Consider the following 13,919-nt stretch of genomic DNA (forward strand, 5'->3'; position numbering starts at 1 on the left):
TGACTTGGCATTTGGCTGGCAGTTGGCACTTTGATTTTTGGACTGAGGAAAAAAGGGTGGGTGAGGGATTAGGTTTTTTTTGGGCTTTTTAGTACCAGTTTAGACAACTCAACTGAGTCATTGTCCATTTGGAAGGTGTGATGTAGAAAGATGCAGATGCTTCTTACTTCCTGACTCTCTTGACTTTTGTTGTATTATCACTGTTTTTTTGGACATAAATTCTGAATTATAATATTAGACATAAATATATTGATACTATTGGATAATTATAATACTGGATAAAAAATTCTGAATCATAAAGCAAAGATACTGAAATGCTCAGATCATAGTTAAAGCATGTTTCTGTTCTCTTGTATCCAAAAATTACTTTCCTTGGTTATGTGGTCTTTGTTACTGTATCTTTCTGAGCACACTGAGTGAAACTGTTCACTCTCTTCATGTCATCTGTATTGTCACCCCTCACTGTAATGGGTTTCTCTAGTGTCTCCAGAGAAATAAGCGTGTCTTGATAGTGATTCATCTCATGTAGAGGTATGTGTCTGAAATAGGTCAGGTTAGTGTCTCCATAGATGGGAAGGAATTCGTGTGGGTAGTGGAGATGTGAACCTATTCAAAGAATATAGAAAGCAAATTCTACCCTATAGATAATAAATATAGATAAGCAAATAGTGGTTTCAAGTATAGATAGAAGAGATGGCAAGAAAGCCATTTAGCCTTCATGGATGAAGAGGAGGGAGAAGCTGTATTTAGAGAACCATTTCAGGCTTACCAGATCTGGAAGAAACCTTTCTGCCTAAAGGGCAGTGGTCCATAAGCAATCTCATAAAGTTCATGCTTCAACTAGGATACGAGCTTTTCAGTATCTTTACCTTATAATAATTCAGAATTTTATATCCAAAACCTGATAGTAATAAAACGCAAGTCAGGAGAGCCAGGGCTTTCTACAATCGCAGCTTTTAAATGGACCTTCTTCAGTTACAAACATACAATATTGCGCATTTTTTGAAGTGCAAGATTAATCAAGCTGAAATAGTGTGAACCAGTCCTACCCTTAGAAGTGACAGAGCTTTGACTTGAAAACGATTTTGTTTCCTTCAGTCAAACCTCTGAAATGCTAACTGCAGCCTCCTTCAGTGTCTGACTTGGACGTGATTTTTAGTATTACCTCTGCTATGGTTTATTGTTGTTATTGTTAGCTAACCTATGGTTTATTACAAACTGGAAAGGTAGAGACAAATTCCATGTCACAGGTTTGTAAAAGAGGAGCTGAATGTAGTGTTTAAAGTACTGCATTGGGGGGGAAAAACCCCCTCTTTCCTTAAAAACTGTAATATCCTGTAATATATAGTATCCCTTATGCCACAGTACCAAGCTGATGCTCATGGCTACTCAGTATTTTCAAGTTCTTGTTGGTGGTTGTTTTTTTTTTTTTAAAGATCCTGACAGCACTTGCTACTTGACACCTAAGGTTGTAAGTTTTATCTGATGTGCTGATGTGTATTTTTATACTCAAAGCACAGAAATGTTACTGTATGTAGCTAAAGTGAAAGGAGTGCTCAATTTCTGATGCTACCCTAATTTCACTGATTAAGTTGTGTGTTGATTCATGAACACTTCTAATGAATATATGGTGAGAGAGAGAATCTCAACATTAAGGGCAAGTAGTAGTGTTTTTAATATCAGGGGGGGGAAAAAAAAACATGCAGAGGAAGCTCTTATATATTGGTATTAAAATCTGTTTTCCAATACTGATTTGTAAAAATAACTTTTTTAATTTTGACAGTAAAACAACAAGCTGTCAGATTACAAAGATAAGAGGTTGAAGTACTTACTGGATAGTGTGGAGGGCTTCCTGCTAAAGGGCAACATTTAACCCAGACCTAAAAATACCTTTAGTGTCACTTTCATTTTTAGAAATATGGAATCATAAAGACCTAACCTATTGGAAAACTTATTTAGAAAGAGGATTGATGCAGCAAGAAGATGTAACGATGGTATGGGTAACACGTTATTTCAGATAATGAACTTGACACCAGGAGAGTTCATGCTGTCCAAAGAAAGCACACCACTGCTCGCGTTGTTATTTTATAGAAAATATTACAAACCCATGTTATAGATAGTTTAAACAATGTGTTTTGATATAGGCTGTAACAGAAGCATTATGCTGGCTTACCTGCCTAAATTGAAACCGTTTTTAAGCAGCCTTTAGTATGATGGAGTTGATGTATGATGTCTTCATGCTGTGCTTTTTTTCTGGAGATGACAAAATGAATGTTCCCTTTTAAAGTAACAAAATGAACGCTTGCACATGGGCTATGGACTGCTACGTGACCTCCCTGCAATTTCATGAAATCTAGTGTTTTCTGCACTCCCCTGAGGAAATTCAGAGATGTATTTCTGTAGAGACTTCCATCAGCCTTTGAGATGGAGACCCTGCAGACGTGGGCTGTGTGATAGAGTAGATCTGTCCACAGGACAGAAGTGCATCTCCCTAACTGCTATTTCAGATGGCAGTTCAATCTTTAAGCTGGCACATGACAGCCTTTGCCAGTGGCTTGTTTTACAGATGTTGCTAGCTGCTGTGGAGGACTTAAATGCTTCCATTTATTCCTTTGATCTGCAGTCGCACAGAAACTCTGCCATCTGCTGGGAATGAACGTAATGGAGTTCACCCGGGCCATCCTGACACCCCGCATCAAAGTTGGCAGAGACTACGTTCAGAAAGCCCAGACCAAAGAACAAGTAAGTTTTGGTGCTTTAAAGATGAAGTGAAACTGCACCTCATCCTCATTAGCTCTTAAGAAGGAAAATTATGATTAAGTGTGTACTGCCGCTGATTTTTGTTTGAGCTTACTGTCTTTATTGAATTTTCTTACATGGTAAAAATCAGTGGTCAAACAGAAGAAACCTTTCCCTTTCCTTGACCTTCTGCTGGTTTCATCCTTTAATGTCGTTGTATTATGTGTCAAACATGCAGAGAGCTTTTGGTTTTTTTACAGAACAGTTTAAAAACAGATTTTTCACAACATTAATGAAACTACATACTGTTTCTACTGCTTGTTTTCATTCCTCAGTGGTATTAACTCCATTAAACTACTTCTTTTACTTAGTTATTTGTGATAACATCTGTGTCTTTGTTCTTGTGATGACTTCTTCAGGGTAAATAAATTTTCCTGTTTGGATTTTCAGGCAGACTTTGCAGTGGAAGCTTTGGCAAAAGCCACCTATGAACGCCTCTTCCGCTGGCTTGTTCATCGCATTAATAAAGCTTTGGACAGGACCAAACGACAGGGAGCGTCTTTTATTGGAATTCTGGATATTGCTGGATTTGAAATCTTCGAGGTACTTCAAAACACTGCTAATCAGATTTTATTCCCACCCCTCGTTAATGCGTGTTCAGGACTAACTTCAGAGCCACTTTATGCATGTTCCAAGGCTGCAGGAGGGTTTTGTAGCATGCAAATGCTTTGACAACCCTAAATTACAGTGCCAAAATCCATACTTTAGTCTAAATCGTTCTTTTGTATGTGATGGTTTTTTCCTACTGTATGTTAGTTTAATTATATGTAACTGGGAACACGAGATTCATATAATGCATTTTCCAATTTTCTCTACATTATATCTGAATGTTGCAGAGTTTTAAGAAATTTCCTTGTAAGGTCAAATTTTTGACTTCCAGATATGTGATAAATCCCATCACTGAACTATTCTTGCTTAATGTTATTCTTGTAGTTGAACTCCTTTGAGCAACTTTGCATTAACTACACCAATGAGAAGCTTCAGCAGTTATTTAACCACACAATGTTTATCCTGGAGCAAGAGGAGTACCAACGAGAAGGTATAGAGTGGAATTTCATTGACTTTGGACTGGATCTGCAGCCTTGCATTGACTTAATCGAAAGACCTGTAAGTTTGTGCATTAATAATGCTCTAAGTAAAAGAGACTTGTGAGACTTCTGAGTTTGTCTTTTACCACCTGTAAATTATAAGACTGTGTAGACATTTCTTGTGGAGCTGTCACAAAGTGAATTAACGTGAATGCCAAAGTCTAAAATACCGTGTATTAGTAAAAGGAATTATCCTTATGGGATTTTGCCATGATGTTAGTGCCATGATGTTAGGGTAGAACACTGAGCAAAGTGTATTAAGTTACTATTTTTATACTTTTTTCTCTACTACTAATGAAGTCTTTAATCCTGTCACTTTCATATTAAACCATGCCATTGTGTTATAGGAGCTTTAGAGTGGTGGCTGAGTTCGAAAGCTTTTCAAGACATATGATAAACTTTATTTCACTTGATCAGTAGCAAAATTCCTGAAACTTCCTTTAGTGTTAGGTTTTTCCCCATAAATCTGCCTTGCAAATAGGAAAACAGTACCTTAAAGGTGGTTTTAATCACTGTACTTTTTAACATACTCTTCTGGTTGCTCAGTATATGGAAGCTGAAGAGGGCTGCAAAGAGCAGGAGGACCAGTTGAGGGAGAACAAGATCATCATTCCTGAAAGTTATTGTTCTTCACACCTCAGAACTATGCTGTCAAAGTTACTTTATGACCTTTTAAATTAAACCTAGGGTATTGCAGTTAGTACGCTCTGTTTCTATGTGTATAGAATACAAATAAACTGCCAATAACGCTGTGTATCCTGAAGAGCAGAAAACCCCAGGAGCTACGCTTGTGGGTTTGTTTTTTTTTTTTTAGTGTAGGAAAAGGGGAATCTTGTTTCAGTTATCAAAGGTTTGCACCTTGTGTGTAGAACTTCAGAAAGTTCTGCCTCCTTGGAAAGTAAAATCTCTGCTAAAAAGCCTTAGGGGATAAGTGTGGATGCTTTCAGTATGCAGATGTTTAGGTGAATATCCTAAAATGCATCAAGTTACTTGAATTGGTTTTGGTTTTTTTTTTAAAAGCAAATGTCAGTATCTTCATAAGTGTTCTGTAAATGTGATGCCATGTAGTAAGTGCATAGAAACATCTCTTCAAATGTGTAAACTTTACATTCACTAGAAATTTTTAAAGTATAAATAATTATAAACTCTTTTTTTCCCCATTGCTTTCTTGTGTGCATCTATCTGTCTTCTCTGAGGAAAATGGTCCTGTAGAATTGTTTGACAGCTGTAAAGTACAGATTTAGGTTGTGCCCTGCTTAATTTTAAATTATATGGAAAGAGAGGGAATATATAAAACTGTGTTGACTGCTCAAGTTAAGCCTACTGAATCTCTTTGTGTGCTGCTACTGGATATCCACCCAGGGCTTGGCAAGGAGAGACTCAGTGGCTGCCACAGTAGTATCAAGTGGCTGGGAGGGATGATTGTCTTGAGTTTAGCCCACATTAAAGCATGACATGAACTACTGTGGAAATGCAGATGAGCTGCTGTGTACATACGTGTCACAGAAATGTTTGGAAGGTAACTCTGGAGGTCGTCTATTCCAGTCTCTGCTCAAAGCAAGCCTCTAGTCAACACTGGATCAGGTCAGTCATGTCTGGCTCCATATAGATTGGAATGAATTTGTTTGAACCAGTCATAATGTCCTTCATTGTACTGAACTCCCCCCCAGCTTGTTTTAATTTAAATAAAATTTGAATTGGTATGGACAACTGCTTATTGTGGCGTTCAATGGTGTGTTTTAAATATTACAATTTTAAGGATGTATATGTTAAATATTAAATTCAACTGAATTTCAGGCAAATCCTCCTGGTGTGTTAGCGTTACTGGATGAAGAATGCTGGTTCCCTAAAGCTACTGACAAGACATTTGTGGAAAAGTTGGTACAAGAGCAAGGAACCCACTCCAAGTTCCAAAAGCCAAGACAGCTAAAGGACAAAGCAGACTTCTGCATTATTCACTATGCAGGGAAGGTAAGGTTAAATGTTAAATACTTCATTAGAAACGTTGGTTTGGGGAAAGTACTATGCCATATAGCTACCAAATTTAGAAATACTTGTGCACAAGGGTGGCCTTGTTTAATGTTCTTGAGAGCTCTGATGGAACTCTTGTTACCAAACAGACAGAAATGAAAAATATAAATTTAATATTAAATTAAACAAATATTTCAGTTCCTTTTAATTTTGTGGTCAGGTCTTACAGGTGAGTTTTTTTCAGGACTTTATTGAAAGGAATCTCTTCTGAATATCTGTGTTTCTAAGTTGATAGTTGTGCTTGAACTAGGGCTGTGCCAGTACCATCTTAATTTTTCTCCTCAGTTCTCATAAGACTTTCTGATATCCCCTTGTATAGGTAAGCTGATACCTTTTCATTTTTACTGTTCGTTCAATCTTTAGTGTCCTGCTGAGGGGGACAGAGCTCAGGTGCATTACGAACAGGTCCATGAAATAACTGCAATTCTTGTGTTTTGTGGATCTTTCATGATCCCCAGATCTATAGGGCCATGCTATATAATTAATTTCATAAGTAGTTAAAACTTAATCCTAGTACCAGTTTTTGCCCTGGTATTTAGAAGAATCAGGTTGTGCGAATGATTAAGAGCTATCCTTTAATTGTCATTTAAATTACTAACAGCTTGCTGTTACCTATTTGTTGATGTCAGTGGTGCCAACTAGATAATTGTAGCAAAAAATGAAATAAAGAAATTAAACATTTTATTGTATCAATATTTAAAACAGTTACTTAGAAATAATGAAATCATCACTGCTACTGCAGTTAATAGTGGGTTACTGGTAGGTAATGAAAATGAGGTGAAACAGCTTGGTGCCTGACTGCTACTAGTAATTGTTCTGAGAAATGGTTTCCTTCTGCCAAACTGAGGGGACATTTCTGGAATACTGGCATTGCATATCTTCCTCTGACAGAAGGCATTTTTCAGTTTTTGATCAGATTGTATATTCCTTCAAGACTGGAATCGTTTGTAAAATATCTTTTCCTGCAAGAAATACCAAGATAATGATCTGATCTGGTTTTGGATGCTGGAAGCATTTAAATGTGGCTTTCCTTCCAAAGCCCTTATTTAAAAATAGAAAACTCGGTTTGGTTGAAGCAAAAACATGCTAGTCTATGCAGAGGTTTTGTTGGACTTAGGGGAATTTTAGGGCTGTCTTTTGGGTTGGGATGAAACACATGTTGATAGCATTGAGTTTTCAACTGCTGAGCTATTGTTTAATTGCAAACCACAAAATTGGCTCTTTCAAGATAAGGGCTTTGTTTGTTTTTCTTTATAGAACAAAGTGTTTAAGTGTAACTGCTATAGTGAAACTAAAGTTGTGCATCAGCACATCCTTAATTTACTCTCTAGTAATTTAGATAAAGTAATTAGGGCCTATACTAGAGTTGTTTTTACATCTTCACAGTGAACAGTGAAGCCTTATTTTGGCAATAACACTAGGCTGAAAGTGTATACCAGCTATTAGTAAGCAAAAAGTCAGATTGCTAAATTTTTAAGAAAACTCCCATTTACTTTTTGAAAATAATAATAACTTTTCGTGCTACTTTGAACTATTCTAAGCAGGCACAACTAACTTAAATCAAGCAAGCATCAAGAAGAGAATAGGAGGAAAACATCAGTATAGTATTCTGAAAGCTTTCTTTTTTTATGCTGGTAAATTTAAATGTAAAGCTGGTAGTCCATCTGATCATGTGCAACTTGGCTGCTCTACAGGTAGACTACAAGGCAGATGAGTGGTTGATGAAGAATATGGACCCCCTGAATGACAATGTGGCTACGCTCTTGCACCAGTCTTCTGACAAATTTGTTGCAGAGCTTTGGAAGGATGGTAAGAGATCATGCTCTGAGCACGCAAGTTGTTAGTGACTTTTTTACGTTTCTGGATGAATTTGGATTGGTTTTTTGTGCCTGTTCCCTCCTCACCTTCCACCTTTGTTGTAAATATTTACAGCATTTTCTCTATTGTTTAGTGCCGAAGGTGCAATCCAGCTTCCTTGTTGTACTTATGGTCCCTTGCACATGTACCATTTCTGAGTAGCTGCTTCTCATGTTCATTATTTGAACTAATATTCACTTACTACTTGTTACCCTGTGTCAAATTTCATGTAGAATCTTGTCCAAAACTCTTAGTTGGACTTGCTGCAGTGGAGTCCTGAATGTAAACAGCTGTAATGGTTCTTGCTGTTAATAAAATGTTGTCTTATGTGAGCACCAGCACGGTTGTTTCATGTGCAGTGGTGGGTGATATCCTGGAAATCCACATCTCCTAAAATAAAATTCAGTAAAAGCCATACTAGTGCTTAGATATTACATATTAAAATCAAATGCAATGTATTCCTGTTTTAACTGTACACTGTTGTTTAGCTAGTTTACCAGTACGTCAGCTTAAAGTATTCATCAATGTTTTTACCAAAATACTCCAAGAAGCAGAAATAGCCAAATAAATACTTAGCAGGGACTCTTCTATTCTAGTTTTTAACACCACAGTATATTAATTAGAGTATATTCACATATCAAAGTAAATAAAGCCTGTAGTTCCTTATTTGAGGAAGAAATTAAAGTTGTGATATAGATGATGCTGTAGGTTAATACTGAGTTTCCCTCTTACTTGGCTCAGCTACAGAGAGCAGTTTTAATGAATATATAAAGAACTTCTTGGTTCGGGATCTGCTCCTTTCCTTTTGAATACGCTCACAGAAGCAAAAGTGGTTTGGTCCAGATATTCAAAACCTGCTTCCCCAGATAATTGAAATGTGCATGGAATATGTTGTGGCCTAATTGCTTTTGTAGCACAGTTAAGTCTGTTTGCAATTGATAAACCTGTTTTGTATACTAACTGAAGTGTCTTGTGTATCTGCTCTTCTGTCTTTCTGTTTTTGCTGTTTCTCTGCCTTAGAGATTCAGAATATTCAGAGAGCCTGTTTCTATGACAATATTACTGGTCTTCATGATCCACCAGGTGAATGGATATAAAAACAGTAGGCCTACTAAAGGCAGGGCTGTTGTATCTACAGGAAAACCATTTTTGCTCGTAGGCTTGCATGAACTTTTCATTTCATGCTAAACTTAGGTATACCTCCACAAGGCAAATGGTCTCTGAGTGCATACCTATTCAGTTGCTGCTGCATACATATAGCATTTATATTTTATGCATTGCATTTAAGCATTGCAGATAAAAAGGTTTGTTGCTTCCTAGTTCCATGTTGAGATGTAGAATTGCTTCTTAAGTGATAATTCTGGTAGCTCCAAGCATTTGAGAGAATGCATAAGCTTTGTAACACTATCAAGCTTCTTTCTGCAGTCCAACATTGACAAAAGTGGAACACTTTAGAATGTGGATGTATTTTTTGGGAGGAGAGCTGAAGAATGTGTTGAAGTATCAGAATGAGTGCTGCAGTTGTAGTGGGGGTAGTAAGTGAAATAAACTTCTTCCAGGCTTGTTGGAATTGTTCTTTTGTTTAAAAACATCTTAATTTTAATATTTCCCTTTGTAGAAGCTGCACACATTTTTGGAAGTATCAGGAAATCAACAAATCCACTTATCTGGAATGTCTTTTTGAAGACACTTTAGATATCTTATCCAACCTCTTCCTCATCCTTCTTGTGTTCCTCTTCCCAAGCTTAGAAATACATGTATGGGAAGGTTATGCCTTCAGACTTTGGATCTTTACTTGGGTTTGTCTTTCACTACTCATGATACATCACATACTTGAGGAAGCTAGTGATGTTTCCTAAAGTAATTACTAGAGGGCTTGAGTTCAGAGGCTTTAGCTAATGGGTGATTGTCCAGTCATGCTGTTCAATCGCTGCTCTTAACCTATAGGGAAAGCTTATGTTTAGCTTTAATCCTCTTTGAAATACAAGCAACTATCTTATAGTTGGAGGACAGAGGGGAGCAAAACAAAAGGTGCACAATTATCAGATTTATTTACAAAATTTTTTAAAGTATGTGGCCAAACAAAAGCTGAATGGTGTCTGGTGGGTGCATGTTTCTAATATTTACAAGCTGTTATGTTCATTCTCTGTAAGACTGATTCCCAGTAATCTCTGTCCGATTTCTGGTTTAGAACTGAATTCTGCTTCAAAGTAAATATTTGGAATATGATCTTATGAACAACTTACCACCCACTTATTCTTCTAACTTTAATAAGTTGCTTAGATTTTTTTGTTCAAAACTGTATGGAGGATCTGGGCTCTGCTCTGTACTACTTGCAAGACTTACAAGTGATTATTCAAATTTGTTGCCCTGTATTTTTCTGCTTTTAACTTTCCTTTTTTTTATAGACCATTGAAAACTAGTTGAGTATGAAATAAAATATTGTCACTTATTTGCCGTACCCAAAACTAATTCTGGTAGCAAAGCATAATTCCCTCTGCTTTGGTTTGAATTAATTTGAAGATAAGTTTTGTGAAGTTAAATTGTAGCCTACATATAGTGACTTGTTTCTGGCTGGCCAGCTTGGATTTCATGGAGAGCCAATGTACGTTGTGTATTTGCTCAGTACTGAGAAGTGCCAACTATAAGGTGTTAAACCACCTGTGTAAATTTTTATTTTTGCAAGCTCTTTAAATAACTGTTGACATGCACGTGGAATCATGTTCATGTTTTTGGCCTAAAGGTTTTAAACATGGCAGTCAAATTTCTAATTCATGCTTCTGAAGAAGAAACCATAGAGATCCTTACCCAAAATGTTAAAAAAAAAAAAAAAATCAAAGATAAGTCTGTATTCTGATGCTTTAGGGCAGCTTTGAAGTGCTTTGGTGTGCAGTTTTCCTGTTTTGAAACTTGTCTTTTGCCTAGGGAGGTCTTTGCAGTTGTATATAAAACTTGGAAGAATTCTTCAAAATAACAGACTAGCAGAAGTCTGGCAGATATTTTTTTTCCCCTTCTTGTCACTGAAATAACACTATTTCCAACCCTTATGTAAATAGTTATGCTTTCAAAACACTTCTGAATATTCAATAAAACTCAGATTTAATCTATATAATTACCATACATGACTCTACGTTTTAAGCAAGTATGCACAGATGTCTAATTCCAAGTCTTCAACCCGGAAATATTTTGCTTTGTAAGAATTCAAATAATTGCCAGTTTCTAGGCAACTTTCTGTCTCTTAAAAGTTGTCTTAAAATAAAGAAAATGGCTTTACTGGTCATGTAGAACTGCAAGTAAAGAGCTGGATATTTTAGTCTGTACCTACTAAAGCTACACTATTCTGCTGTATAAATTTGTGGCTTTTGGTTCCACTGCTTCTGCACAGCATCCCTAGTACATGCTGACTGCCTTGCCTACTGATGGCATCTTCTGTCATTTGTTCTGCAAAGCTTCTGCTGCTGCACTATTGCTCCTCTTTCTGCCTATCTTTATACCTGACAAATATTAAAGTCCACTTAATTATTTTCCTTTGTCCTTTCCAGTGGATCGTATTGTGGGTCTGGATCAAGTCACTGGAATAACAGAGACAGCTTTTGGCTCTGCGTACAAGACCAAGAAGGGCATGTTTCGTACAGTTGGCCAACTGTACAAAGAATCTCTCACCAAGCTGATGGCAACGCTCCGGAACACTAATCCCAATTTTGTTCGCTGCATCATTCCAAATCATGAAAAGAGGGTAGGTACTACAGATCACTCTTCTAATTCTTTCTTTTTATTAGAGTCAGTATTTTAAGTTATGCATGCTGTCTTTGTCTTCCTTTTGAAATCAGAAGCCAGGTTTCACAAAGTTTTCACACTGATCAAATACCTTCTCAGTATTCCCCGCATATCCCGTTATTTAGACAGTTGGCTTTGTAGAGGTTAGCCTGAGAAACTTAAAACTACAGTTTTTCATTAACATGAATTAAAATACTAAAATCATGGTGGTTTTGTTTGTCCAGGCTGGAAAATTGGATCCACATCTGGTTCTAGATCAGCTTCGTTGCAACGGTGTTTTAGAAGGAATAAGGATTTGTCGACAAGGATTTCCAAACAGGATAGTGTTCCAGGAATTTAGACAGAGGTAACAGCAGGAGCAGTCTTTTTGAGGTTTTTATGGGATAAAGTTCCTTGTTAATTAATTGAAGACACTCCACACCCCCTCCCTCAACCCAACTGGAAGAAAATCCAAAACCATGTGTGAGGTCTTGAAGTGGCTTAACTTGAAGCAGTTAAATACTACAAGTTGATTCTAAAGACAATAGGGAAGGGGAAACAATGTAAAATGGACTGCTGGAAAAACTTTCTGGAGAAATTCTTTAGCCATGCACTTGGTGACTGTAGCTTTATGGGTTTATAATAATGTAGTTTATTGTTGAATGTAAAGGTGTGTTTTCATTTGACTTAAAGGTATGAGATCCTTACTCCTAATGCAATTCCAAAAGGTTTTATGGATGGTAAGCAAGCCTGTGAGCGTATGGTAAGTGTTTATATCTAAATATTATTATTAAAACATTGAAAAGTTGAAAGAAAAATTGTCTTTTTCTTGATGTAAAAACAATATGCTTGTCTGTCCATTTAGATCAGAGCCTTAGAGCTGGACCCCAATTTATACAGAATTGGACAGAGCAAGATCTTTTTCCGAGCTGGTGTCTTGGCACACTTAGAAGAAGAACGAGATCTGAAGATCACAGACATTATCATCTTCTTCCAGGCAGTCTGTAGAGGATACCTGGCTAGGAAGTATGTGTGCTTTTATGATTTGATCTTCTTGTGGTCATCTTAAGTCTCTTTGATAGGGAGCTATGCATTGAAACTTCCATTTCGGGAGAGATTTTCTTAAAATCTATTGCCTGATAAACTGTAGTTGTATCCAAGGTATTAGGTGAATTTTTGCCTAGTAAGAATTTGCACCTTTATTCCTTAACAATATCTCCTTTCCTTAATCTTGCCTTTGTGACACATGCAGCTGTTTACAGTATAACTAATAGCTGTGAAAAAATCTCTCCTATTGCTCCACTGGAGGTTCTTAGAGGAACTCTGGAAAGCTGCTTTTTTTAAATTAAAGGACAGTTCAGTGTCTAATCCATCTATATTTTATCTTTTTTTAAGAAAAGAGTCTGTGAAGAGTAAGAACAAATAGCATTTGTAATTATTGTTTTGAAAATGGTGAATCCAACTCTTGCTCAGCCTCTTCATATAAGGAATGAGTATTCGTAAATCAGTGTAGTCACTGAAACTTAAAAATAAGCCTATTTATGGTCTGCAAGTGTTCTCGGGCTGGGTAACCTAAAAATTACAAACATGGACAGACAATCAGCTGTATCTAACATGAAATGTTTTGCTCTTTCTGTCTTCAGGGCCTTTGCAAAGAAACAACAGCAACTGAGTGCACTGAAAATCCTGCAAAGGAATTGCGCTGCGTATTTAAAGCTTAGGCACTGGCAGTGGTGGAGAGTCTTCACGAAGGTTTGTTGTGTTCTGTGACTTTCTTTGACTTTTGTAAATAGGTGGATGCAGGTTTTCACTTGTTCATTTCAAATCTTTGCAGGTGAAGCCTCTTCTTCAGGTCACTCGTCAAGAAGAGGAACTTCAAGCCAAAGATGAGGAGCTAATGAAGGTGAAAGAAAAACAGACAAAAGTGGAGGCAGAACTTGAGGAAATGGAAAGGAAACATCAACAGGTTTGTATCCAAGATCAGCTTTTGATATCTAGAATGTGAATCCCATGTGAGGGCCCCATGTTGGGGAGATAATGGTTAGCAGAAGCACTGAGAATCAGGCAAGCTAACTCCTTTCATGCTCAGCTAAAATCTGGAATAGGGAGATACAGCATGAGCCATTCCTCCAGAAATGCAGAAACATCATGTTAACAAAACTAAACTTTTTGTGGCGTTTCCTAGTTTAGAGGAGAACTTCAGTAGCAGTGTCATTTTCCTTTTCAGATGTATTTTCAGGGTAGGATGCTTCTGTGGTGTGCATGTGCTGTGTAAGACATGGGGGAGCAATTATGACAATTGTACAAATTTGGTGGCCTTCTATGATGGGGTTACAGCATTGGTGGATAAGGGAAGAGCAATGGACGTCATCTGCCTGGACTTGTGCA

General features: G+C 37.1%; 1 protein-coding gene across 1 annotated transcript in view; it reads left to right on the forward strand.

Annotated features, from left to right (window-relative positions):
* Nucleotides 1-13,497, forward strand: part of LOC104168911 (myosin-10-like) — a gene marked incomplete at its 3' end in the record, with an annotated part of 31,703 nt that extends 18,206 nt beyond the window's left edge. The window contains exons 8-19 of the mRNA XM_009709673.1: nt 2,624-2,742; nt 3,190-3,342; nt 3,733-3,906; nt 5,685-5,858; nt 7,613-7,727; nt 8,796-8,858; nt 11,318-11,511; nt 11,777-11,898; nt 12,225-12,294; nt 12,397-12,557; nt 13,175-13,283; nt 13,366-13,497. Coding sequence (XP_009707975.1) covers nt 2,624-2,742; nt 3,190-3,342; nt 3,733-3,906; nt 5,685-5,858; nt 7,613-7,727; nt 8,796-8,858; nt 11,318-11,511; nt 11,777-11,898; nt 12,225-12,294; nt 12,397-12,557; nt 13,175-13,283; nt 13,366-13,497 — 1,586 coding nt within the window. The remainder of the gene's footprint in view (nt 1-2,623; nt 2,743-3,189; nt 3,343-3,732; nt 3,907-5,684; nt 5,859-7,612; nt 7,728-8,795; nt 8,859-11,317; nt 11,512-11,776; nt 11,899-12,224; nt 12,295-12,396; nt 12,558-13,174; nt 13,284-13,365) is intronic.
* Nucleotides 13,498-13,919: the final 422 nt, after the last annotated feature.

The sequence above is a fragment of the Cariama cristata genome, unplaced genomic scaffold (assembly GCF_000690535.1).
Source record: "Cariama cristata isolate BGI_N322 unplaced genomic scaffold, ASM69053v1 scaffold39831, whole genome shotgun sequence".
Lineage (NCBI taxonomy): Eukaryota > Metazoa > Chordata > Aves > Cariamiformes > Cariamidae > Cariama > Cariama cristata.